Source organism: Cercospora kikuchii, assembly GCF_019650295.1.
Source record: "Cercospora kikuchii DNA, contig_00001, whole genome shotgun sequence".
Classification (NCBI taxonomy): Eukaryota; Fungi; Ascomycota; class Dothideomycetes; order Mycosphaerellales; family Mycosphaerellaceae; genus Cercospora; species Cercospora kikuchii.
This window is the reverse complement of record NW_025408582.1, coordinates 2160469-2187211: the sequence shown is the minus strand read 5'-3', so window position 1 is coordinate 2187211 and position 26743 is coordinate 2160469. Positions and strand designations below refer to the sequence as shown.

At 53.0% G+C, this 26743-nt stretch overlaps 8 protein-coding genes across 8 annotated transcripts; 5 read left to right on the top strand and 3 right to left on the bottom strand.

Annotated features, from left to right (window-relative positions):
- Positions 1 to 496: 496 nt before the first annotated feature.
- CKM354_000079800 (uncharacterized protein) lies at positions 497 to 7852 on the bottom strand (the record flags this gene model as incomplete). Its single annotated transcript, XM_044795900.1, has 1 exon — positions 497 to 7852. The coding sequence occupies one exon, from the start codon at positions 7850 to 7852 to the stop codon at positions 497 to 499; it is 7356 nt and encodes a 2451-aa protein (XP_044651835.1).
- Positions 7853 to 8208: 356 nt separating this feature from the next.
- Positions 8209 to 10719, top strand: CKM354_000079700 (uncharacterized protein; the record flags this gene model as incomplete). The annotated part of the gene is made up of 1 exon (XM_044795899.1): positions 8209 to 10719. One exon carries the CDS (start codon positions 8209 to 8211, stop codon positions 10717 to 10719), a length of 2511 nt encoding a protein of 836 aa, XP_044651834.1.
- A 584-nt stretch (positions 10720 to 11303) lies between these two features.
- Positions 11304 to 12826, top strand: CKM354_000079600 (uncharacterized protein; the record flags this gene model as incomplete). Its single annotated transcript, XM_044795898.1, has 2 exons — positions 11304 to 12544; positions 12613 to 12826. The coding sequence occupies 2 exons, from the start codon at positions 11304 to 11306 to the stop codon at positions 12824 to 12826; spliced, it is 1455 nt and encodes a 484-aa protein (XP_044651833.1).
- A 415-nt stretch (positions 12827 to 13241) lies between these two features.
- On the bottom strand, positions 13242 to 16058 carry CKM354_000079500 (uncharacterized protein; the record flags this gene model as incomplete). The annotated part of the gene is made up of 4 exons (XM_044795897.1): positions 13242 to 15075; positions 15246 to 15582; positions 15635 to 15802; positions 15962 to 16058. The coding sequence occupies 4 exons, from the start codon at positions 16056 to 16058 to the stop codon at positions 13242 to 13244; spliced, it is 2436 nt and encodes an 811-aa protein (XP_044651832.1).
- Positions 16059 to 16729: 671 nt separating this feature from the next.
- Positions 16730 to 20686, bottom strand: CKM354_000079400 (TORC2 complex subunit TSC11; the record flags this gene model as incomplete). Its single annotated transcript, XM_044795896.1, has 1 exon — positions 16730 to 20686. One exon carries the CDS (start codon positions 20684 to 20686, stop codon positions 16730 to 16732), a length of 3957 nt encoding a protein of 1318 aa, XP_044651831.1.
- Positions 20687 to 21426: 740 nt separating this feature from the next.
- CKM354_000079300 (uncharacterized protein) lies at positions 21427 to 22332 on the top strand (the record flags this gene model as incomplete). The annotated part of the gene is made up of 1 exon (XM_044795895.1): positions 21427 to 22332. One exon carries the CDS (start codon positions 21427 to 21429, stop codon positions 22330 to 22332), a length of 906 nt encoding a protein of 301 aa, XP_044651830.1.
- A 2035-nt stretch (positions 22333 to 24367) lies between these two features.
- CKM354_000079200 (uncharacterized protein) lies at positions 24368 to 24987 on the top strand (the record flags this gene model as incomplete). Its single annotated transcript, XM_044795894.1, has 3 exons — positions 24368 to 24482; positions 24566 to 24826; positions 24911 to 24987. The coding sequence occupies 3 exons, from the start codon at positions 24368 to 24370 to the stop codon at positions 24985 to 24987; spliced, it is 453 nt and encodes a 150-aa protein (XP_044651829.1).
- Positions 24988 to 25861: 874 nt separating this feature from the next.
- On the top strand, positions 25862 to 26485 carry CKM354_000079100 (uncharacterized protein; the record flags this gene model as incomplete). Its single annotated transcript, XM_044795893.1, has 1 exon — positions 25862 to 26485. One exon carries the CDS (start codon positions 25862 to 25864, stop codon positions 26483 to 26485), a length of 624 nt encoding a protein of 207 aa, XP_044651828.1.
- Positions 26486 to 26743: the final 258 nt, after the last annotated feature.

The window sequence follows — 26743 nt, the reverse complement described above, 5'->3', positions numbered from 1 at the left end:
GGGGCACACTGTCATGTATTCTTGCTCTTGTCCACAGATTCGCATTCCAGTCCATCGCGGGAGAACACTGAATGGCGGTAGCTACGCTGCCACAGTTAGACACAACCCGTAGCAGCGTGCTAAGCCCGAGAGGAGCCTCAATTAATGTAGATCGGTCATATAGCGAATGACTCAGGCCAGGTCGACGAACAGCGTGGATGATGTTCTGTGTGTTCTTCTTTCGAGCCCTCATTCTAGGTTGCTCAGCACGCAAGTTCTGACTCCATAAGATAGTGATGCTGCTGCCGGCATATCTGCATTCCCCATTTAGACACTTCTAGGCGCGCGCACAGTCATACTTTCGTTCTTGACAATCCGGCCCCCTCGACCGACACACGCCCACAGGAGCACACATACAACGAAGACCAACGCCACGCTGGAAGGAAACATCGATCTGCACTGAAACTCGCTCGTCCGTTTCGTAATGATATAAATCCTATTCGTCTCAGCCTCATGCTCACCAGAACGAACACCACCCAATATAATGCTGACACAAATTCTCCAGATTCGTCGCCTCAGCCAACAACCGATCCACCTGATCCTCAATCGTCAGCTCCTGCTCCTTCTTGAAATCCCTTCCAGTCAGTTTCTCCTTGACACGAGCCAAAACTTGCAAAGCGCGTGCGTTCTGGACTTCCTTCTCCATGGGGTCCTGTGCTGGGTAGCCGTTCATACCCGGAACAATGGAGCCATGGCGTGGGCGGCCAGGTCGGTACGAGGAATTTGGTGGACGGTCACCGGCGGGCGGAGCATTGGGGTCACCGCCCATGACGGAGGCGCGGCGGCGGTCATGCTGCGGCGGAGCACCAACGAGTTGTGGTGCACCATTCTCACTATGCATGATAGATCCACGGCGCTCAGATTGGAATGTAGGATCTGATGGGGCATCTCTCGTGCCAAGACGCCATGTAAGAAGTGGATCGTGGATGAAAGCTTCCAGCACGGCCATCAGGGACTCCTTGTTGCTGCGCAAGAGACGCATAACGTGCTCGCAAGTCGTGCGATATGAACCTTCGATGTTACTAACTTCCATGGCGAAGGTCAACATCCTCGTCAAGCGGAATGGCACACGTTCGGGGTACTTCTCACGATGCATGGCCACTTCGAAACAGTCTCCGAAATCGATGTGAATGATTTTGCCAGTCACTCGGTCCAGCATTAAGTTGCTCGGATGACGATCTCCCAAGCCGAGGACATACCCGACCATGGACATGACAGCAAGGGATCGAGTGTAGTTTGTTCGTCGATCGAGCCACGCCTCGGAGGATTTACTCTTGAGCCAGAGAACACGGTACAGATCCTGTCCAGTAGTGTTGTCCAGCGCATATCCGAAGACCTCCACTTTCTGCATCAGCGTGAGATTATCATAATCGGGCGCCATCTGCAGCATGATGCGGTGCTCAATATTGAGCAGGATCTTTCTGGACTCCCGGTACTCGCGGATGAGAACGTGAAGGGTATCGGAATTTGGCACCCATCCTAGCAGACCGGCTTGTGTCGACAACGGAATGGCAGCGTATCGCTGAATGTTGAGATGCCTCTTCAGACACTCGGTGTCGGTTTGAAGTAGCGTATTGACCAGGCCGAACAGTTGCATGACTCTCTCATCCTGTCGAATATCTTCGTGACCTTTGACCATGAAGTCGTACTTGAGGCCGTCACTACCCTTCAAGCCCAGTTTTCGAGGTCTCTGCTTACTGCTGATGACAGTAGCGACAGGCTCGAAGCTTTGAATGCGCACAACAGGCTTGCCAACAACATACGTTCCAGGTACGGCAAGATCCAAATCGTGGGCATTCTTGAGCTCCGGCGAGACGTACTGAAGCTCCAGACTCATAAGCTGGGGCAATTGTCGTGCAATTCGCTTGAATACGCCGTAGTACAAATCCCAAGCCTGGTTAAGATCTCCAATCTCTTTTGTCGTCTTGTAAGCCTCGCACCAGTCTCTAGCCTCGTTGAGGTCGCGACCGAAAGATTGGATGAATGAGATTTCACGGAGTGTCTCTGGGCCCTTTCGAAGCATTTCGTGAAGTGGTTCCAGTGTGGCAAGCATCCCCTGAATGTTGTGGTCACCAAAATACAGTCGACTCGCTTCCTCAAGACCCTCGTGCCATTGTTCGTGCCACAGTACCGCAATACGGATGAGCTCGTGGCTGACCAAACCTGCCTGCTCGACAAGTTTCGGCGAGTGCTGCTGCATGGCATCCATGATCCTTCTCGCAGAACGAGATCGCCCGACCGCGTCACTCTTCATGCTAACGGTGAGTGGGTAGACGAGTGCCTGTGGGTGAGCGCGACCAATGTCGACCAGAAGGTTATGGATGCCTTCTTTCACAAGTCGGTTTGGCTGATTGATACGGGCGATGAGTTGTGGTATCACTTCCAACCAAGTATCAACGCTGACCGATGATATGCCTTGCGTTACTGCTTGAGTGACCTCTTGATAGTTTCCGTGCGCGAACCACAGAGTCAGCAGGCGAAGCGTGTCTTGCAGCGAGCTAGTGGAGGAAAGTGCAATACTCTTGAAAAAGCCTTTGACAGCAGGAACGACATGTTCCGTGACAATGTACGATGGAACATCGGTGGCCTCGCGATCCCCAGAAGTGAGCGATGTTACGACCTCAAAGTTGGCCAGCGCCCAGGCATGCCACGCCTTGTACCAAGATTCATGGTACCTTGTAGCGGCATGGTAAGACGCAAGGACATCAGCAACATGTTCTGATTGCCAGTCACCGTTATGTAACTTGACTTGCCAGTCTCCCTGCTTAAGGTAGCACCGGGCAAGAAGGAGTCGCCATTCGTCCAGTTCTGCCTTTTCTTTGGGTGAGATCTGGTGCGCGTTGGCAGAGCCGAAGGGACCGGTGCTATGGATGCCGTTGACTCCATTGACGCCGTTCATGCCGTTGACACCATTCAGCACGCTTCCAGGATGCCCGTTGAGGTGAGGCGCTGCCGCGGCCATCCGCCCTTCATAGTCATCTTTGAGCGTCTTCGTAAAGGATCGAAGAGCGCCAAGCGCAGCATCATGTTGATCGTTACTCCAGAGGAATTTGAAAGTCGCATACTGCACCGGATATGGCGCCTGGTGCACAATGTCCCAGCTCTCCTTGTCGCCATCTGCCAGCGTGCTGAGATGCTGACTACTAGAGAAGTTCAGCAGACTGTTCAGACTCTTCTCGGCAAGTCCAGGTCGTTGTGCCTTGCGGCAGATAGAAGCGAACTTGATGTACATCTCCTGGTTCTCCTGCGGCGAGATTACCAGCGCCCTCACCTTCAACATGCGTTGCCACACATCAACTTGGCGCTGATTGCCTCTCAGACGCTTCGTCCAGGTGGTGCGCATGCGATCCTGCTTCTCAGGGTCGTGAGAATGCTGTTTGTATTGAATGATCTCCTCCAGTTCCGCCAGCATCTGTACGCGGACGATGACGCTATATGCACGAGTATAGCTTTCACCAAGCAGAGCGGAGAGTTCTGTATCCAGTCCGTCCCTTGCCTTGGTGATGTGGAGATGTGCCTCGTCAAAGTGGTTGCGATGAATCGACAGAATGGCTCCAAAAAAACTACGATCGGGAGTGTTCTGCTTCATCACTCCGAGATACTCGTCCATGATGTCCCACAGTCCCATGCCCCATGCAGCGGCTGCCGCCAGGGGCGCTATCTTCCGGCGTTCGTCGCTGTTTGCGATGACCCAGCGATCATACGCGATCTGGGACAGAGTATCCCATTCACCGAGAGCGTGAAGACATCTCATCTTGCCCATGACCACTTCAAACGAGACCTTGTCCTCGTTGGCCATCTCGCGTTCTTCGCGCTCCTGGTAAGCCATCAAGGCTTCGTCCCATCTTTGAAGTTTCTCGTACCAAGTCTCCTTGAGGTCTACATCATTGTAGCCTTGAGCTTTCTTCAAGATACCAAACGCTGCATCAGTCTGCTGAAGCTGATTGTTGATGGAGATGAGCGCCTCAACAGCACTGGCATTCTGCTCGGCGTTAAACTCCAGCTCCTTGTAGTGAAGCGCTTTGGCGAACGCATGACACTTGCCCGCATACATCCCGAGCGTTCGAACATCAATCGGCAGTGCCTTGTCATCATGCTCCATAAACTCAGCGAGATTCAGCAGAGTCTGCAAGATCTCTGGCGGAATGTTAGGACTTGTCAATGCAGTTTCGATAGCTCGCACAAGCTCCTCTTGGTACTGGTCATAAAGTTCTGTCCAGCAGCTGACGAAGGCGGAGTTGAACAGAGACCGAGCAAGCGAAGGGTACACGCCAGCCAGATTAGTGCAGGCTCTCAACGCTTGCTGCGGACTCTCGCGCAGTAGCTCGACCGAGAATCGTCGCATCCATTCGATCCAGTCTTCTTTCGTCGACTTCTGACTCGCTTCCCATGCATTCTTAAGATGTTGCTGATTGACTGCAAGCTTTTTCGTTGAGATCTCGGTCGGATACTGATCTTCATCTTCGTCATTGTATCGCTCGTCGGGGCTCAAGTCTTGCGGCAGTGCTTCATGCTTCTTGAGCTTGGTCACGATGAGATTGTATGCGGTGTGATTTATGCGCTGCTGTACCAGTATCTTGTCGATCGTCGGTACAAAGTGTAGGAAGTCCTGTCCTAGCTGGAAGATTAGCGCACAGAGTGTCTCCATGGCAGCAGGTTTCAGCTGGTTGTCGTTGCTTTGCAGGACCCGAGCGAGAGGGTGCACAATCTTGGCAGCGAATTCGCTAATGTTCACTTGCTTGCTGAGACGACCGATGGTCTCAATTGCTGCCTTGCGCACTGCTCGATCTTTGTAGCGACCATCGGCGTTGTCAAACATACGGACAACAACTGGAATAATGAGGTGCATGTATTCCTCCGCGCTTGAGCCGAAGACAAGGAAAGCGTGGAGTACTCGCTGCATGGCAGCACGGCCAGCTTCTGAACGCCCATCGGCATCAAGTACACCAAGCATGAGTGGCAAAACGTTGGCAAGGTAGACTTTGAACTCCCCTTCCAAGCTACGCGCAATGCTCTCAATAAGACTCAGAATGGTCGCTTGTAGCTGAGTGCTGCGGTGCCAATAGTCACTGATGGCTTCCAGAATCACTGGAAGATGAGGTCTGATGTGCTGGCGTACAATCTTGACAAGACTGCTGAGTTGGTTGAAGTAACCTTCAAGCCGGTTCTCCGTGCCAGCGTCCTTCAGGACGCCTACCATTCCTGGAACAACAATGCCGAGGAATGGTACACATTTCATCCCCATAGTCGCATAAATGTTCATGACAGCTTCGCATACCGCTGAATGATATGATTTCAGGGTGTCTTCCTTGAGCATCTCCATAAGCGTGTGGATAACCACGGTCGGATAGTAATCTTCGTTGCTTGGCGTGATGCCCTGCATGATGAGCGTAACGTCGGAAACGCCGTGGAAATCAGCCTTCAAATTCGACTCTGGTGACTCTTCCATGACTTGCTGATGCTTGTACGGATCCAATGCACCAAGTATACCCATAAGTCGGATTGTCTCGCGTCTGAGATCGCCAGGAGGCTCACTCTTTACAATGTTGACGAGGATCGTGAGCAAGTCTGGATGATCAGTGTACGGCTGGATCACATAGCCGCTGTTGCTGGCCAGTTGACCAAGAGTGCATAGAGCAGCTTCGCGCTTCTTGGGCGCTGCGAGATCCTGAAGGCTTCGTATGATGATCTTCATGAGTTCGGGGATATAACGCTTCATCTCTTCGCCACCGACACTGGCGAGGTCGCCAAGGGCGCGCAATGTAGTCGCAGCAACTTCCGAATTTGGATCTTCCGCCTTGGGTAGAAGCACATGAACCATTGGATCGACGTACGGCTTGATAAGCTTGCTGCTGGCGCCGACAAGATGACTGATGAGCTGTGCAGACTCCCTTTTGTTGGCGGCGCTGTTCGAATATTCGATCTCAGTCAACAATTGAATGAGCACCTTACGAAGTGACGGGAAAACATAGGCAGGATTTACGCTTGTCAGCCTCCCGATGATGGTCATTGCCGCTTCGCGAATCGCGAACTTTTCATCGTTCAGACTGATGAAGAGGGTTCGAACGTTCTCTGCTTTTGCTAGATGTCGATCGAACCGCGGGTCGAGAGATACGAGCACTGTTTGTCGAATGTCGGGGTGCGGATCTGACACGCCGACTGTAAGCAGCTTCTCAATCACGTCCGAGACGACTTGGATCGCATGGTGACTCGTCTGATGCACAATGGGATCCTTAACGAACAATTGACAGCATGTCAATGCTGCAGCTTTGCGGATGCCAGGATCGTCATCCTCCACGTAACGGATAGCTACGTCTCGCACGAACTCGTTGAGCACATGGCCTGTGAAATCAAAACTGCCAAGGGTATGGAGCGCCAACGCGATTTCCTGGTCCTTGTGTTCCTGGTGTTGTGGATCCTTCTGGTCCCGATATTCTTTGGTGTAAATCGGCGGTAAGCCCTTGCCCTGGGTGGGATGGCCCAGCGTCTGGAATGGCTGTCCACACAACGTCCTGCTCAAAAGATCAAGCAACTTTTCTTGGATCGTCGTTTTGACAGGAGGGATATAATGCGCCATGTCGACCAACGCTTGTGTGAGTGCATCAGACAGCCCGCAAGCGAATATGGGGTCGAGCAGAGCTTCCATGTACTTGCTCAAAGTCTGGCCAACAGCAATACTGATCATGCTTATGCATTCGAAGATCGGGGCCTCATCCGAGTGCCTCGTTCTATTCTTGACCGACAAAGCATCGCGGATGTGAAGCAGGATAGTATCCAGATACGGGGCGATCTGTGAGCCAACGGCATGTGCAATCTTACCAATGGCAACGAATGCGAGATTTCTCTGCTTCGCATCTTTGAGCAGGTTTTGTAGATGCTGCATGGAACGTGCGAGGTAGTGGTTGCAGAACTCCTTAGGTGCATAACCAGCCAGGAGCGGAATAATCTCCACAACGGTGCGCCGCACAGTCGGATCCTTGTGCTCACGGTACTGTTGTTGCAAGACTCGTTCGCAGACCTCCTTGTACTTGGCACCATGCATATACATGCCGCCTTGCACGAGCAGCTCCTTGAAGGTCAACAAGGAGCCGTGCACATACTCGACTGTGCCACGACGTAGTCCGTTGACTGACTCCTCGTACATTCGCGTGAACATGGACGAGCGCATCTGCGGGTCGCGGGCGGAGAGGATCTTGAAAGTGTGCGAGATGACTTCCGCAGAGGTTTCGCGAATAACGACCTTCTGGTCTCGCAAGCCTTCCCAAATGCTCATCAAGATGCCAGGGATGTAGATGTATAGCAGCGTCGAACTATTCTTGGCCAGCTCCCGTAGAATGAGTACAGCAGCGAAACGCCTATTCTCGTTGCGATCCGATGTCAACCATTCCAGCGCATGTTTAACCTCCGCCTCAACCAATTCCGCAGTCAAAGCTCCGCCTGGAATTGCCAGTCGTCCCAGGCACTTCGCAGCGACGATCATCGCGCTCGTGTCGTTGCCCTCTAGCGTCCTCTTGATGTAATTGCTGAATTTGGTGACTTTCGAAGCAGCATCGTCGCCCTTGAAATCGATCAACGCATTCAGCGCGTACAAGCCTCCCATCCGCTCATGCGTGTCCTGGCCGCTGAGGATGAAGGCGACCATCTTCGCGTTGACCTCGTTGTAGTATGAGTTCCATTGTGCCGGCTGCAGCTCGCGGAAGGCCGCGTTGACCTGCTCGATGAGCCTTGTCGAGGCATTTTGGCGGGTGTGGTCGTTGCGCGACTTGAGGTCCTGGAAAATGGCACTCAAGGCCTCGCTGTAGGCCGTCGTCATGTTTGGCGAGTGTGCTTGCGATGCGCCAGTCGCAAGACTTTCAATGTGGGAGCCGCTCGATGTCGTCGATCATGGTCCTCGCCGTCTTCCGCGCATGCACTCCGCGCCGCCTGCAAGAATGCTGCGTGGATATCGACAGTGGCGGCGGGCGGGCGGCGGCGATGTCAGAGCGGGTGGTGCAGCAGCTGCTGCTATGCGGGAGAGGTTGACCATGCATGTGACCCTGCCGAACGCCGATCAAGCCAGAAAGCTTGTTTGCGGACTTTGGTGAACCGCGACGCGTGCAACATATGCGCCCACGTCACATACATCGACACCTGGAAATGGAACTTCGATAACACACGCACCCATCCATCATGGCCGACGAAGAAGCGCCCAAAGAATTCCCCGATGTCAGCCAGAAGCTGGCCGCTCCCAAAAAGTTGTCCGCCTTCGAAAAAGAGCGACTAGCAGCGGAGGAGAAGCGTCGTCGGGAGCAGGCCGAGACAGCAGCTGCATTAGCTGAGTTTGAGGATTCCTTTGGAGGAAGCGACGACTACGACGGCTACTCCAACTCATCGCGAGGACCGCCGTCTGGGCCTGGGCGGGGATATGGAAGCTCTCGAAGCGGATTTGGAGGACCTCCGCGGAGTGGTCCAGGAAGTCTAGGGCCAGCAGCGGGACCTCCGCCCAGCCTGAAGCGAAAGCGGGCGCTGGATGAATTGCGAGAGCAGCAGGAGGTCCGACGGGAACAGGAAGCTCTAGCTGCCGAGTACAATCTGGGCGGGAATGCGAGACGAGACGAGCCCAGCAGACATACTCGTGAAGACGAAGACGATACCGGGGCTGCTGCGCCCAGGCCGACGGTGCAATTGTCCAACTTACCGCCATCTTTCAATGAAGGTGTTGTGCGTGAGCTCCTGGCCGATCACCTTAAGGTTCATAGCGTTTCAATATCGCCACCACTCAGGCATGGCAGGATGTCTGTGACGGCAATAGCACTGTTGGACTACGAGACACCTACCTCCCAGATTGATACTGCTGTCAGTGCCCTCAGAGACCGCTACCTTGGATGTGGCTATCGACTGGTCATCGCGCGCCATTTGTCATCAACAGCCCTGCCACCAGGCACGCTACCTGGTTCGGGAGCAGAACCGCAGCCCTTTGGTGCCGAAAGAATCAATAGGGACCAGCCCAGAGGAGGATATAGTATGCGCAATGCCCCTCCGCCTTCAGACTTCGCTCCTCCGGAGTCGTATGAGCCGCGACCACCACGCAATGGGGGCCTTGAAGCGGTGGCCCATCTCTCTGTACAACCACCATTAGAGATTGCGAGCGTGAGAGCAATTCACGTCATAGTAGAACGACTTTTGTCAGAGCCCAGCCCCGAGAAGGCAATTGAGCTTGAAGCTGTCTTGATGTCGATGCCCGAAGTGGAAAGTGACGAGCGATTCGCCTTTCTGTACGATCCGCACAGTCCGGAAGGCATATATTATCGCTACTTACTGTGGAACGACGACGAAGACTTTGAGATTCTGCAGGAACAGAGACGAATTGGCAGAGGTCCCGAACGGCCTTTTGATGACGTCCCCATTGACTGGAATATCTTGCAAGGCGATGTCCCCTTCATGGACCTCACCAAATTGGGCGACGCGCTGAATCATCCCAACTACGAATCTTCCGACGAAGAAAGCGATGACGAAGCCGAGCAACGTAAATTCAATACGAGCCGCAGGGAAGGAGAGGGAGCGCCTTCTGCTGACAAGAAGCATTTGACGCCCCTACAGATTGCTAAATTCGCCTGGCTCCTCTCAAGATTGCCAACAACGCAAGCAAAGCTGCGACTTGGTGACATTGCAGCTATCTCAGCTTTCGCCATCAAGAATGCCGGTGCTGGTGCGGAAGAGATAGTTGACATGCTGGTGCTGAACGTGGAGAAGCCATTTGGCTCGACACAGTGCGGCAAATTTGACGATGAAGATCCAAATCAGGATGAAGAAGACGTCTATGAACCGGACGAGGAGCTACCGAGCATCGAAGCTCACGGTCTTTCAGCCAAAGACAAAAAGGAGCATGACACTGACCCATCTCAAATCAAGCTTGTTGCTCTATATCTGATCAACGACATCTTACACAACTCTGCAACAGCGGGAGTGCGCAACGCTTGGAAGTACCGGCAATTGTTCGAAACGGCCTTTCGTCGACAGAGTACATTCCAGACACTTGGGCGTCTAGGCAAAGATCTTGGATGGGGACGAATGAAAGAGCAACAGTGGCGCAATCGAGTGGGTGTGCTTTTCGAGATCTGGGAGCGAAACAGCGTGTTTGCTGCAGATGTGTTTGATGAGTTCAAGAGAGGTTTCTTCGAGCAGCCTGCCGACGATGGTCCGGATCAGGGCAATGATGGCAATCAGGACGGGAAAGTCACAGTGGGAGATTTGAAGCACCTTTCGAAGTTCAAGCGCATTGACGGCACTGCATCACTTGCTGCTGCATCGGAATCCCCAGCACCAGCGCCCACCACTGGACCCGTAGCCGACACTGCAGCTCTGCCGATGCATGATCAGCCGTTGGACGAGGCAGAAGAAGCCGACTTGGATGGCGCATCTGTGGACCTGGACGGAGATTCAGTGGACTTGGACGCGTCGCCATCGGATGAAGTTAACGATGGTCCTGAAGAGGGCGGTGGCCCGACAGCCGACGTGGAGATGTCTGCTATTGAGGACGATACGTCAAAGACAGATTCCCACCTGCCTGCCGATTCAGCAAAGGCTAATGGCAATGGCTTCTCCTTGAAGAGCTCCAGTGGGGCCAAAGCACAGCCTCCTGCTGAACCGGCTCGCAAGCGACAGGCAGAAGACATGTTCGCTGATAGTGATGATGATTAATGAAACTTCGGAGACCGCTAGTTTTCGGACGGCGAGTTCTCCACCTTACCCACAACCAGTGCTGTCTGCGTTCCTGCCACTTCCGAGCTGCTTCATCATCTGATCTTGGCGCATGTCCTAGAAAGAGTTAGCTGCGGAACTAGGCTAAGTTGCTCGACTTCACTCTTTGGAGGTCCGACCTCCAGGCTGCTAACATAAATCCCAATTGGAAATGTGGTCACACTGTCTGTAGGCTCAGAACTGCTACCGCGCTGTTTAGTGTTTGGATGTTTTCGCGACGCGCGCAGCAACCCGCGTGGAGTCGGTGCAACCCTGCAGCTTCCCCTCACAATCCCTAGCTTCTCCAGACTTCTCCAGACTGGGATGCTGGCATCATGCAGCAAATAAGAGTTCATTGCGACCAGGCACCATGAAATGACACGAGAGCATGGGAACAACCGGGCGGGGAGGTAAGACTCCGCTTGACCGCGCAACAAGATAATCCCAAGCTGCGCCTGAAAAATTGTCCTTGACCACCACTTTCGCTCACCACACAGATCCAAGTCGACGGAACAGCCACTTCTTCACAAGACGTCATCGTCAGGATGCCAATCTTCGCGACATATGGCAAGGACGGTCGAAGAATCACGCAGCCTAACAATGTCGCTCCGACCATCAAGCGTATAGATGTTGACAATCCCCTCGAAGGCAAGCCGGAGCCAACTGTGCTGATCATCGGAGCTGGAACTTTCGGCACATCTACCGCCTATCATCTTGCCCAACTCTACAAAGACCCATCCAAGGTGACCATCATCGACCAATCCTCTAGCCCGCCCAAGCTCGCCGCAGCCATCGATGTTAATCGGGTCATCAGAACCGACTATGCCAACAAGCTATACTGCGACCTCGCATGCGAGACTATCCACCCATGGTTCTGGTCCGAAGAACTAGGTCCATTCTTCCATAAAGTCGGCTGGCTGATGTACGAAGAAGAAGGCAGCAACCTCAAATCCCGCATCAAATCCACGTTCGAAGGAAGAGGCAGCACCCAAGCACAAGATGTCGATCTCAACAACATCTCCTCCCGCTGGAATGCCCTTCAAGGCACTTCCTCCGAAGGCTTTCAATCCGCCTACTTCAACCCCGAAGCAGGTTGGTGCGACGCCGCCCAAGCAACCCACGCCTTCATGCAAGCCGCCGAACGCAAAGGCATCCGCCGCGAGACCGGCAAAGTAACCCAACTCCTCCACGACCCCACAACCAAAACCGTCCAAGGCGCCCAAACCGCCGACGGTCGCACCTTCTACGCCGATAAAACAATACTCTGTACCGGCCCTTGGACCTCTGCCCTCCTCTCTACCTTGGAAGAATCCCTTGCTCTACCGACCGACCTCCGCATCGAATCCCAAATCCAAGCCACAGGCCTCTGCGCAGCCTACTACAACTGCACCTCCACCGAAATCTCCCAACTCGACAACTTCCAACTCCCCGTCGTAGTCTACGGCGGGCTCGGCGAGATAATCCCTCCATCTCACGGCAACAAGCTCATGAAATACGCGAATTCACGTTCTGGAATCATAAATTCTCATACTCTTCCTTCAGGTCATAAGATCTCCATCCCGGCAGAAGATCAATACTGCGTACCAGAATGCTTGAAACAAGAGACAAAAGCAATGATCAGCGAGAAAGTCCTACCCGCGTTCGCGAAAGGTAAAGAACCAGATTACTGGCGTATTTGCTGGGATGCGCAGACTCCGACGGAAGACTTTTTGATCTGTAAACATCCGGATCAGGAGAGGTTGAAGGGGTTGTATGTTGCTACAGGAGGAAGTTTTCACTCGTATAAGTATGTCCTCTTGCCACTCCCTTGGTATCTGTCTGTGACTTCTTGAGGTACTGACTGTGTTTGGTTAGGTTCCTTCCCATCATCGGAAAATACATCCTCAACGTCCTGTACGATGTCTCGAATGGCGAAGAGAAAGATAAAGCATGGGGCTGGAAAGAAAAGGGACAATGGGTCGATGTGCATGAGCGAGGACTCCTCAGTCACAAGAGCGTGGTTAAGACAGAGTTGCAGGCATTGTTCGCCAGAGGCGGAGGATCGAAGGTCAGCGCTCCGAGACTTTGAGCAGAAGGCAGTGCGAAGTAAGTGGATGAAGTCGAGGAGATATTGTACAGTGCGAGGCGATGTGGCGAGACTATGAGAGCTCGAGGTGGCTTTTCGAACGCGTAGACTCCTGGAGCGTTAATCGATGAGTTCTTGTGATAATGTAGTGAGTTGATTCCTTCCGCATTCGCTAGTCCGAGTATCGCAAGTCTCTAGTCGCAAAGTTCTAATGCTCACAAGGGGCTACCGAAGTGAGTTGTTCTTGGAATAAGAGTTTACCGCATGAACTTGACGATGGTGGTTATCATTATCCAGGAGCTTGCTGGTATGTTCTCCTGACTGTGAGATTCACAACCACCACCTAGTAATTCATCCTTCAACGGTTTCATGACCCAGGAGAGGCTCAAAGCTCAACCACTCCAGCATCGACTCGGATCTAATCGAATATGCCGTTGCCATATTCCTCCGCTTGCGGCTCCTGCTCCACAATCCGGTCGCCCTCCCAGTTTACGAACTTGACCTTGAAATGCACTGGGTTCAAATTATCCACCTTATTCGCAACACCCCATTCTCGAAGCCTTTCTGCTGTCGACCATGATATAGCAGCCACAGTAAGCGACTTAAGAGCCTCGAGATTGTCGCCTACCGACTGCAGGGTAGCGTCACGATTGGCAGGTGTGACACCCAGAAGCAATTCATACACATTTCTCCAAGTCTGGCCACCGGTCAGAGTGAACAAGCCGCGCCAGGTATTGATCTGGGCTTCGTGGCTAGGGCTGGACTGTCCGACATCGCTAGCCTCGATGAGAGACTGTATGGAAGCGCGATCGGAGCTGAGGAAAGCCCAGCCGGGATCACTCTTCATTAGATCCATACCTGTACTCGTGAACTGTAGCGACATGATAGCGGTGTCCGTCTTGAAGACTCGAAGTTGCGAGTCGCTGTCGCTCTTCACGACGTAGGGTGCGAACTGAGGCGGAGCGTCACAGGAAGTGAAAGAACCGCCAGACCAGTACGAATGGCAGAACAAGCCGACCTCGTCATTATGCTTGATAGCAAAACGATCGGGAGCCCATCTTTCAGCTGCAACGGGATGATCTTTCGTGGGTAGAGCTTCTCCAAGGCGAAAGGACCAGCGACAAGTCTTGCCAGCGTCCGTCTTGACTTTCCCATCGGAAGACCTTCCATCAACCCAGAGGCCAGCGAACTGGCCACCTTCAGCTTGGCTCTGACGAGCACATGTTTGGCCGGGCACAAGGAATACCGGATGATCTGCATAAAGCTGAGGCATCTGTGGATCGACCTCGTTTCTTCTGTCCATATCAGCGTCCAAGACGTGGAAGATGGCGTCTTCGCCTGAATCAGCGATGCAAAGCTGGTCGTCTTTGATCACGACCTTGCGCCCATCTAGCGTTTCGAGTTTGAGCTTTCCAGTCCAGGTCCCTACCGGCAATTTTGGAATTTCTTTGAACTTGCTCTTTGCAATGGTGTGGAACGTGTTTGCAATATCTGGCCACGCGAGCACACCACTGTCTGTCGTTTGCTCGAGCTTGTTGATCAACTCCGGTAGCGCGATAATATTGTCCTGCTCCAGGACCCGCCAGTTCTTGGACTCAGATACAGAATTTGCCCAGGCAGCAGGGTTCGCGCAGAGAAGCGTGTTGCCACCACGGGCTGACCAGGCCAGGGAAGACGCATTATTGACGTTGGACTGCCGGTTTTGGGCATCTTGGGATGATCCTTGACTATAGCTCGAGGACACGGATACGGCTCTCGTCTCTACGCTAGCAGCAACAGCAGCTTGCATGGCGTCCCTTCGCTGATCTTCCTTCACGTCTGCAAAGGAAGCCGCGGATTTTGTCGAAGTCAGCTGCCCACCAATTTGAACAGTGCACGCAAAGATATGACCAAACCTAGCGTAGAATTGCGTGAGGAGGCGATTGGCATCAGTAACAGCCCCGTCTTCGTCTTCTGGCTTGTTCGTGCTCACATTTTTCTGGATTTTGCTGGCAGCCTGTTGTATCTTGACCAAGTACTCCGCGCACTTGGCGGTGACTTCGAGGTTTAATTCGTCTAAGAACACGCGGGCTCTTGGGAAGTTGTAGGTGGCAGTGTACTCCAAGCGATCCGAGAAATCAGCGCTGCTCTTACTCTCCTGGCTTTCTGAAGAATAAGATGCAGAAACACTGGCGCCCACGTAGGGCGTGGAAGCTCCAACAGAGGCTGAAATCGCATGAGACGAGAAGCCATTTGTGCCATAGACTTCTCCACTTGAGTTTTGGTCTCCTTGATAGAGATTGAAGACGCGTCGAAAACTTCAAATTCTGGCTTCACTCGTGTTGTATCCACAGCAATTTGCCCAGGCGCTGGACGCGGTGGCTTGAGTTGGAACGCTTGGAACCTTGCCCTTGACAAACCAGAAGCGCGGTTCAGCACGTACCCGTGAAGCATCTTTGTGGTATTGAGCAGTTGTTGCCAATCTTTAGTGTTTAATCTGGAGGCAATCTCCACTTCACTGGGTTCCTCGATATCCCAGGCTGGATCCTGGACATGCGATGCTCCAAAACCATCAGGCCGGTCCGCAAGGCCGATTTTTCGGTCGCTGTAGTCTTTGATTTGAGAGTCCAGCTCGATTTCTTTCGGTTTGATGCGCTCATCCTCTTCGTCCCGTTTGAGGCTATCAGCACCGTAGGTCTCGAAGAATGCCTTGGCCTGTTCCAAGCCACCAAGCTTCTCTTTGACGTCGTTGAAGCGAGCTACTGCCTCATGGAGTGCATCTGTTCCGTTCGATTAGCAGACTTGGGTTTTGCCTGTGCCTGAGCGAATCACCTTGCTTCCGAGCCGCAAGCTCTGCCTTTTTGTCAATTACTGCAGTCAACGCCGCTGGAATCGCGGGCTGAGAAGGTGTTGCAGTAGCCTCTTGTGTGGCCGCTGTCTTCTCTGCGGGAGGAGTGGCATTGCCAACTGGAGCTGCTGATGCCATGGTTTTCGACGATGCTAGTCACCTCAAGATCAGGACAGTTGGTACTCCGCTGTATTAGCCAAAGACTTGAAGAAGGCAGTTATGTATGCGAGGCTGGGTAGGCGGGACGATTTCCCCAGCGAACACGGCGTTTGGCAGTCTCACATTCGCCATCTAGCCGCTCATCAACCCACAGACCACATGGTCTTCATTGTCCAGATATGGGAGGATTGACCGCGCCAAGCGAACGCCACAGTCCAGATTCGAGGGAAGATCACCCAGACCAGACATTGGAACTTGGAAATCTGCAGCGTGCGCAGTGCACGAACATGCGCTGTTCTAGACTCTGGTTTGGCGTGCCCATTCTTGTGATCCTTCTGTCAGTATCGACTCATATTCCAGGTATGCTGCTGTGACTGGCATTGTTGAAGGGAGAGACAAGCAGTCAAAGGCGCCAGTGCGCTGATCGCTTCCTGGTTGATACATGAGGTTCGTTGGCCAGCCTAACGCGAGTACTGATGCGATATGTCAAATTTGAGAGGTACGAAAGCTCGGCAGCATGTTAGAGTCGTTGTGTTGTCAATGTCTGAGAGATGAGTTTGTAGAGTGAAGAAGATGGAGAAGGCAGGCACAACGCCAAGAGACACCCGTGCAGGGCACCGCATTGATGAGATAAGTGCAAGAAGCAGCAAAGTATCTCACGAAGGAAAGCACAACTCACAACACTCTTTCGATGCAATCCAACTACGAAAGTCGTCTTCTTCTTTCATCTGATATGTACAATTGCGCCAGCGCCTGTGAAAGGACAGTTCGCGCCGTTACTTCATAATTTCCCTCCAAAACTCCAAACCCATCCACAGAGAGGGTATATCGTATTCCCATTGCATTTCATCAGGAAGCCTGTCCGAATGTCGAATCCTGAGACGCCGCAAAAACGCCGTGCCCGTATACATGAGCCCCGATCACGCATCATCGTCCTCATCCTCCTCGTCATCATCCCTCGATGTGTCTCCCACGGGGCCACGATCGTGCACATCACCACTCCGATCTGTCTCGCTCTCTTCGCTACTACTGTCCTCGCTGCCTTCCTCCGCCAGAACAATCCTCCTCAGCACACTCTTCTCAAACAGATCGATGACAAACCGGTATTGGGGGATCCGGTAGGCGTGACTGGCCAGCAGTATCATGACCTTGCGGAACAGGTCTGGGCTGTTGCTGAATGCGGGAGCTTTCTTGGTATGCTTGAGCGAATTCAGCTCCGTGATAGCCTTGTTGGTGAGAACTGTGTTTCCAAGCTTCGTGATAGCGTCGAGAATGGCCTGGTTGGTTGGATCTCGATCGGATATTTGACCCGGACGATTACGCAGCGCAGGCGAGGTCTGCTGATAATTTGATGATGCCGGAGTGTCAGAAACCGAACGTAAGGAAGAAAACAGTTTGTCAAAATTGATGGGAAGAACGTAGCCCAGAGATTCACCCATGACATTCATAGTGCCATCCCATCCGTATTCGGCTAGGATTTCTTGTCCATGAAGGCTGCGTGAGATGAGCCCGAGGACAAAGAAAGCAGTGCCGCGCAATGTAAGGACCTGCGAGTTCTCGGCAATCTGCACGATGTATTTCACCACATCTGTGCTTTCCAGGAATGGCGCGCCCAGTTCCATACTGCCCACGTTCCCGACAGCCCACAGACAGCCTTTCACTTTGAGGATAGTTTCTGGGTCCTCTTCTTCCATAGCAAAGTCTTGGATTGTAGCTGCAAACTCCTCGAAATGGCCTTTGTGCTTGAGAAGTTCTGCACCCTCAACAGTTCTGGTCAGCTCGCGATAGAAGTGGGGCGGCACATGTCCAAAATCCTGGGGCACTATTGCTTCGCCAAGACCGGACGACTGAGGCTTCTCTGGCACATCCGCGAGAGCGCGAGCCAGTGATGCTTCGACAACCGTCACGTAGCTGTCGTTGCGCCCAAGGAACCAGTCATCCATTTCGCGAGTAATGTAGTCCAAGCCATCTAGATAGTGGTATCCGACGGATGTGGACAAAAAGCGCAGCAGCAGTGGCGCGCCAATCTCGCCCAGATGATCCAGCGCAGGTCTACACTTGACCACATACTTCAACGACCTGATGTCATTGCAAGCTTCTTCCAGGATCTTGATAGCAACCTCACAGACTTCGATCTCAGGGTCGTACAGCTGACTGACCAGCAAACGTATCGCCCACTCTGCTGCAGAGCCACCTATTCCTGAGTCTTCGATGGGTGTGGTTGCGTATGAACGCAAAAGTGTGGTTGCCATGATGCGGATGTGCTTAGAACCTGCAATCATGGCCTTGCAGAGAATGATTCTCGGGTGACTGTCGAGCGCATAGTCCAGGCTGGTCAGCAATGTGCGAATCAAATCATCCCGATTCTTGACCTCAACAATATGATAAAGCATGTTGATCATGTGCCACTTCTCGAGGATCCCCAGGCCTTTGGGGTCACTGCACATGACGCCGAGTATCTGGAAGTAGCCTCCCACGAGGGTCTCACTCAACCGATTTGGCGAGAACATGGGGCTATTAGATGTGATGCCGCTCTGCGAGTCCAGTTGTGCTAGGCACTCGGCAAGCTGTCGGATCGTCTTATTATTCAACAGCCATACCGCTCCTTCTTGCGTTTGGAGCAGCGACTTGACGAGCGTGCACGCCATCTTAAGATACCGCTGGTTTGCCTTTGTATTCGACGCGTCTGAGAAGCGAAACTGAAATGGTCGCAAGAACTTAAGCAAGCGATGTACGAACTTCGACTTTTCCATCGCTTCGTACAAGAGACGGGGGTTGGTAAGCGGTGCATCGACCAATTCCAGAATGATGTTCCAGTCCCACTTAAGGTAGTTGACGGTGTTGAGGACGTTAGTCTCGAGCAGCCTCGCGCGGAACAACGCTTCGTCCATATTGGCCTGCACTTGGGTCTTTGACGCAGATCTCGCTCGTGTATCTTGAGTCTCGTCTTTCTTCGACTGAGTTGTCGTTGATGGATCTGAACGCCACAGCTTCAAGTTGACCTTATCCACTTGATAGACTGTGGTCACAGCTAGATGTCGATCCTCATTGTCGAACTTCAAAGCCGAGTCGAACAAGCCAGGCATGGATTGAAGCTGCGCGTTCCAAGACGAGGGCAGTAATTCGCTCGCTTTCTTCAGCACTTCTGCAATGAGGAGGTTTGTTCTACGCTTCAATGCGTCCGAGGGCGCGTCGCGCTCTGCGCTTACAAGACCTTGAAGGAGGCCATGTTGAAGAAGTGCAGCGAGCGCAACAGCAGTAAAGTGTTGAACAAGACTGCGTTTCTGGTTGGTATCTTCGTCATTCTGCTTGGAGGTCTTCGGCTTGTCCTCTTTGAGGTTCACCACACGTGCATAAGTCGTCAAGCGCCGACCACCGATGAATGGTGTCGACCATGACCGCCGCTCAATGCGAAGAATATCCATGAGCAGATCGAGGATGGCCGTGCGCACGCGGATATCGGCCACGTACAGTGAGGAGATGACTGATCGGACAGGCAGAAAATTGTGAAGAGACAGACTCATGAGGCCAGCCCAGCTCTTAAACATTGCAGCGATTACCCTCGAGCTGGCGATCAAGCGATCCTCGTAGGAACTAGAGAAATGTGGCTCGGTGAAGGTTGCAAACGCTGAACTGAATTCAAAGCCAGAGCGAATGACTCCTCTTCGAGCTGGCAGGTCCATCAGATGGAGGAGGGGCCCGAGCAGAGTCTCTGGTGCATGGTATACTCCATTACCCATTGCCTCTGCGATTACGCTGATACCGCCTGCTTCGACGACCAGCATTGGCTCTTTCAGCAGCATTTCTGCCAGCGTCAAGATCGCTATGCCGCGTAGCTGATCGTCCGAATGGTCTGCGACTGCGACAACGATGCGCGCGACTGCCGGATGGATCTCCTTTGTTCCGTCCTTGACATCGAGAAATGCGCGAATGAACTTGAGGGCTTGTTCCCGCTCCACGCGGGCTTTGCTCTCCTTGACCAGAGACAGAATGACGAGATAGTCTGTATGGAGCGCACGTATCGTCTGCAAAGATTTGCGATTCGTGATCGCATACCTCATCACTCTGTACCCTGCAGCGACAACTTCCCGGCTATCGCTGAGCAACATGATCTGCATTCGCATGCCAAAGATGGACCAAGCCAGGTCGTACTTGAGAGTAGGATGCCGCCGAAATAGCTCGACCAGGTCGTTAGCCTGGTTGATGTAATAGTCTGGCGGCATATCCTCTGCCTCTAAAGCCTGTAGAATCTCTGCCAAGATGTATGTTGGCGACTCCAGCTCCGGGTCCTGAAGCTCCGCAGTGGACTCTTCCAGATCCTGAGAAGGTCTTGGATCGTTCAGAGACAGAGGCTGGACTGGACGGAACAGCTGCGATAGTCTCGCCTTGGGACTGATGGGAGCTTCTTTACTCCTCTGAATCTCGGCCTCGAGGTCCAACTTGAGCTGGGCAATCTTCCTGTTGGAGCTATTGAGCTGGCTCTCCGCAGCCATGCGCTGGTCTCTTGACTTTTTGGCATTTTTGTTGTTCAATGCTTCGAGCAGGTTCTCAGTCCCTGCCTTCAGCCGCGTCTGCTTTTCAATTTCCTGCCTGTACTCAGCCTGTCGCTGCTCACTGCTCGTAGGGTCTGTAGTCCCATCATCATGATTGCCATATACGTTAAGATCCACCCTGCTGGTGTTGAAGGACTTCAAATCGGACGTGAAGCTGCCCGGTCCAGCAGCAATACCGGGGCGGATATAAGACTGAGAGGGCTTCGCAGTGACGAAGCTCGCAGCCAGACTGCCGCCGTCTTTGGCGGAGCGCGACGGCGGGATGAGGGCATTATTGGTGGTGCCTCCGGAGGGCCCGTTGGCGCGATTGGGTGGGAGTGTCATCGAGGGCCGTCATTGGTAGTGGGACAGGCTCTAGCTACGAGCACGTCGGTATGCATTGAGACCGGGATGTGACGGCGCTGTGACCATGTCGTCGGCGGCGGACAATCAGCAGGCAGCGGTGGGTGGAGGGGCGACAATGTTGTTCTGGCTGACGCGGTCGACGTGCCGTGCCTCAAGTCGTCGTTCGCGTTTCACACTTGACGTGCATATCCACGCCAGGATCAGCGGAGGTGGCAGCTCTGACGGAATTCAGGCATCCAGGCGCTCCCACTGCATTTCTGCTGGCGATAACTTCTACGGTACTACCAATATTCTGCCAATGCTATGACGACCGCTTTCAATACAGATGCAGTCTCTCGGACTGATCCGAAAAGGCAGACCGGGTGATGTACACCTTGTGCCTGATCAGATCTCCGTCGTATGGCCTGAGGAACCACATGAACGGGCGGGTGTCACACCATCGGCGACGTCCGCTGGCAGCTGCAGGGTCGATGCGCGAAGCTTGCCTCGTCTCCCAGCTCTTCCTCTCGGCCTCATGCGATAGCTGCACTGCACTGCACTTCCACCACCTCCGATAAGCCTGTACTTCTAATAAATCTTCGGTAGGAAGCTTCTTCGCATTCGTTCCTCTTTCTCTTTCAAGACTTAGCAGCATATCTCACCCATACTTTGGGCTACTTACTTCACAGCGACGATCTATTGTATACTACTCACGCGACACACTACATATCAATAACAACATGGCTACGCTCTCACACGCACAATACGGCAAAGACAATGTCCGCCTCTTCAAGACCGACCGCCATTCCGATGGCACACAATCCGTCACCGAAATGACCGTCTGCACCATGCTTCAAGGCGACATCGCCCGCTCCTGGACGCACTCCGATAACGCCAACATCGTAGCGACCGATACCCAGAAGCACACCGTCTACGTGCTCGCCAAACAACACCCAGTCAACCCTCCCGAACTTTTCGCCTCCATCGTGGCCTCTCACTTCCTCAAACAATACCCACACATCACCACCTCCCATGTGTGGATCACCGTGCACAAATGGACCCGCATGAACGTAGGTGGCAAACCACATCCCCACTCCTTCGTCCGTGATGGCGAAGAGAAGCGCGTCGTCTATGCGACCGCAACACGCAATAACATCACAATTCGAAGCGGCCTCACAGGCCTCCTCGTCCTCAAATCCACCGGCTCTCAATTCCACTCCTTCCACCGCGACGAATTCACCCGCCTAGCCGAGACCAGAGACCGAATACTCTCCACCTCTGTCGATGCTCACTGGACATGGAAGTCATATGCCTCCCTCGACGATGTCCAGCGCGCCGCATCAGCCAATACCTACGACTCGACTTTCGATTCTGCGAAATCCATTACGCTTGAAACATTCGCGACAGAAAATTCTCCATCAGTACAGAACACGATGTATCTCATGAGCCAGAAGATCTTGGATGCGGCAAAGGATGTGGAGAAGGTGGAATATAGTCTGCCCAACAAGCACTACTTTGAGATTGATTTGAGTTGGTACAAGGGGCTCAAGAACACGGGTAAGGATGCGGAGGTTTACGCCCCGCAGAGCGATCCAAATGGTTTGATTGAGAGCGTAGTGACAAGAGATGCGAAGGCGAAACTTTGAGCGATGAGCAATTCATCCAGGCATGTATCGGCGTCTGAGATATAATTGGGAAGCGGGAATCGGTTAGGGCGTTTGGGCAAAGGGAATGTCTTGGATATTATGATAGATACACAGCTTCTTCGCATCTTGAAATGGATACCATTGTTCGGATCTTGATCATCTGGTGCGCTTGCTCGTCTCCGATCTTCTCTCGTGCTGCCACTATCGTCTGCGCGTTGAGCCCCCCGCAGTGCGTGATATATACAATAAGCCCACTTCTGCGCTTCGCAAGTTGGCCACGCCACCCTGACGCGAGAAGCCTGTCCTATTGACCGCTCTTAACGTCCTTTCGATTAGAAGATTTTCTCGCCATGAGAACCTCGGTATGGAGATGAGCGTCCGCCGCGTTGGACACTGCTCCTCAGCTCCATCATCTTGTGAAGCTGTAGATCTCTGACAATGGCATGCGTCGACTCATGCCATGACAGTCACTTATGCAAGTGGCGTCGATGCCAGACTGTGCTACTCTCCCTTGGCTGTCTTCCGATTCAATGACCTCCCCAGCAGCAGCGTCAGCACCCCTCGTGAACGCGGACGATCTTGCTCCTTGATGTCCGGCCCACCAATGCTCGGCGCAAGAATTAGAGAATAGTGATCTCGAAATGCTTTCCCTCTCTCCCATCTTCCTCAATGCCCACTCCCAGCCAACTCCTTCTTTCCCGCCTCCTCAACACTCACGGCCCTCGCCTCCCTCACCGCCCTCTCTACCTTCCCAATACTCCTCTCCTCCCCGGTCCTCCACAAATTCTGCTTATAAGGGTGTTCCTCCCCCTCAAAACACTTCAACCTCCCCATCCTCACATCCCTCAACCGATTCTTCGGCAGCATACCCCTCACAGCCCTCCTCAAAATCTCTCCACCTCCCCACTTCGCCATCATCTTCTCCATCGTAATCTCCTTCAAAGAACCCGGCCGCGTTGTATGCGAATAGTATTTCTTTTTTTGCATTTTTTTGCCTGTGGTGTGGAGATCGTGGCAGTTTGTGCAGACGACGTAGTCACCGCAGTCGGTTGAAGGGTCGAAGATGGGTTTGTGTTTCCCCATTAATGTTATGGCGATTTGGGAGGCTAGACGGCCGAGGGGACGGGGATCGGTGCGGAGGTCTGTGAGGTGCCAGCTTCGTGTGTAGGCGAGCCGCGTGCGGCCGACGTATTGGGACATTCTTAATGGCAGCAGCAATAGGAGGCGGAGGTTGTCAATGGGGTGGAGATGGAAGAGGTGCTCGTTCAATGCGGAGCGAGACGGAGGTGCTTGCGGCGGAAGCTGGAGTGAGGCGCCAAGACTTTGCTCTTGCTTCACTTCGTTTGCAACACTTACCCGACAGCTACACGTACTCCATCGACTTCACATTTAAACTTGCATTCTCATCAGATCGCGTTGATGGTCCTATCCTGATTGTAAGGACCCTTCCTCCGGAGAAGGACGATCAAATAAGGCATCAGCCATGTGTCCCATTCAAGTTTCCAGCTGCTGCAAAGCACCTTCCTTCGCAGCACCTTGATCGAAGATCGACAACGTGTTTGCACTCTGCGCACTGCAAGTACCCGCATGCTCTTTACTCTGAAGTAAATACTAGCTCCATGACTAGTTCTCAAGGTAGAATAAGCAGGATCATTCGCAAATGCGACTCTGTGGTTCTTATCCTGCAGCCTGGCCATCAGGATCAACGAGCAACGCCTATGACCGTATTCGTCCTTGGCCTCCAGAAGTATTTCAACTCCAGTGTTCGTCCTTACTGTTTCAGTCTCCTCTTGAACTGCCCTTGTCTCTTGATGTCCGAGTCTCAAACACTGCTTACGGAAAACCGAATTATCGTGTTCAACATGGCTTCGGATATGTGGTAAGCTATGATAGCTAGCGACTTTCAACGTCTCTTCCTCCAATGCTAACGAATATGTGCAGTCCAGTATATGCTGTAAGTCTCCAACACCCACCTCACAAAGTGTGAACACCGCACTCACTTGGTCGACCATCTTCGCAGCCTTTCTTCAGCGCCATGGGAGTTGTCGCCGCAATCGTCTTCTCTTCCTTCGGCGCTGCATACGGAACAGCAAAATCTAGCATTGGCGCCCTGAGCGCTGGAGTTTTACATCCCGATCTGGGCGTGAGAGGTATGCTTCCCGGGGCCCGACTTTCCTGTGCGGCCCTAGAGCCACTTCTGCTTCGTACTAACAAATGCATCTGTCTACTACAGCAATCCTCCCCACTGTCTTCTCCGGAATCCTCGCCATCTATGGCCTAGTCTGCTCCGTCCTCATCGCCAACAAAATCGTTGTCACACTACCACTCTACACATCTCTCGTCAATTTCGGTTCTGGTCTAGCTGTGGGACTGTGCAGTCTCGCATCGGGTTTCACCATCGGAATTGCCGGAGACGCGGGCACAAGGAGCATTGCTCAGCAACCAAGATTATTCGTTTCTATGGTCTTGATCTTGATTTTTGCGGAAGTGTTAGGTGAGTCCATGGGCCAGGCATGTTATTCGAGCGTATAAAGAGTCTGAGAATGGTCTTCGATCGGCGTTCTGACATGTTGATCAGGATTATACGGCATGATTGTGGCTTTGATTCTGGACACTAGAGCTGGGTTGGCGGGGAGTGAGCTGTGCTCGGCTTGATGCAAACCCACACGAATCATCCGACAGCAGTGAGCCGGTGGCAACATCGTACGGCAATACTTCCATGAGAGATGTGGCTTATTATTCCGGAAGTATACATTGAGACGCCCAGCGTCAGATTTTATGCCCTGTCAATCATCTCAAAAGCAGGAAACGGATTGCGTCGATTTGAGTTCGTTGATACACCAACGCTTATCCGTCCACGAAACATCCGTTGACTCTCCATGTTCAGGAAGCACCGATACTGGTGGTGCTCCATGGAGCTGGCTGTCGTGCAAGACAACAACACGCCTCAAACATGAGAGGTAGCTGACTGCGCACTACACTAGGAGAATTGAGAGTCCAGGACCTGTTCAGAGGCACTGTTTGCTGCGGCAAGTGCAGCGAAGACTCCGACGACCATTCTATTCGAGGTACGGCCTACTCGAGGGCGTCAAGTATCGCGTTGTCTACATGCATTCAGCATGTACCGTCTCAGTGGCATAGCCCCTTGGCAGTGAACCATCCAACGGTATTTTCGGCCTCCCACGATACATCATGGCACGATCTGATGCATTGAACAGTGGATGTCCAGTAGGAGTGCCCACAAACGCGGCCGCGTCCACAATTCACAACACCCACGGCGATTTCTTGGCTGACATATACGTCGTATTCGTCGTATGGCCTCAGCGTACATGCTGGAAACCTTAGCAAACCCAACTACTTCGACACATATATGTACTGCTGCACAAGTGCTGATTAGAATAGTCATAGCAGCTCTGGCAAGCAACACGAGATCCACTACCATTCAGCAACATCTCCTGCAGGCAGGAACAGTTTCGCCAACAAGCAACAATTTTCCCAATTAAGAACTCTTCTATCACGCAGAAACAACATGCACTACCACGCTGCTTTCGCTTTATTCACGCTCTGCACCGCACAAGCGCTTGCGATTCCCCTCGAGCAACGCAGCGTGTACGATTTCCTCCTTCAGAGACGCGCAGCCGCCGCAATGCGCTGGGGAGCATTTGGATCTGATGGCGACGGGCTCGGTGGCCTAGGCGAATGGATTGCAACGGGCAAGACTCCATTTGAAGGCACTTCCGCTGACTTGACGCCGAACCAAAAGCGTGCAGCCTATCCACGCTGGGGAGCATTCGGGTCTGATGGCGATGGCCTCGGCGGCCTAGGGGAATGGATCGCAACTGGCAGGACCCCATTCGAAGGCACCTCCGCCGATCTTACACCGAATCACAAACGCGCTGCTGCTGCAATGCGCTGGGGATCATTTGGATCTGATGGCGATGGGCTCGGTGGTTTAGGAGAATGGATCGCAACTGGCAAGACTCCCTTCGAAGGCACTTCGGTCGACTTGACACCGAATCAGAAACGCGCGGCTGATGCCTGGTTTGCGGGCTTGCTTGGAAATCAAGGCGACGGCCTCGGCGGCTATGGTGAATGGATCGCTACTGGCAAGACCCCAATCACAGGCACCAAACGCTCAATCTCTTACCTATAAATGCTACATGGCTTTTGTACCCATCAAGTAACAACAAATCTGACACACAAAAATGCACATCCGACCTGCAGATGCGAGTAGATCAAATTTGGCTCGGCCTGCAACGGAAGCAATGATCGAGGAGAGGGGAGCGTCATTAGCGAAATCGGGTTCGAATGCATTTTGGGCAATTTCAGCAAGAGAGATTCTGGACTGCGTCGAACGCACCAATGTATTCAATGAAGATTGAGGTTCATTTCAAGCACTATAGAAAGCCCG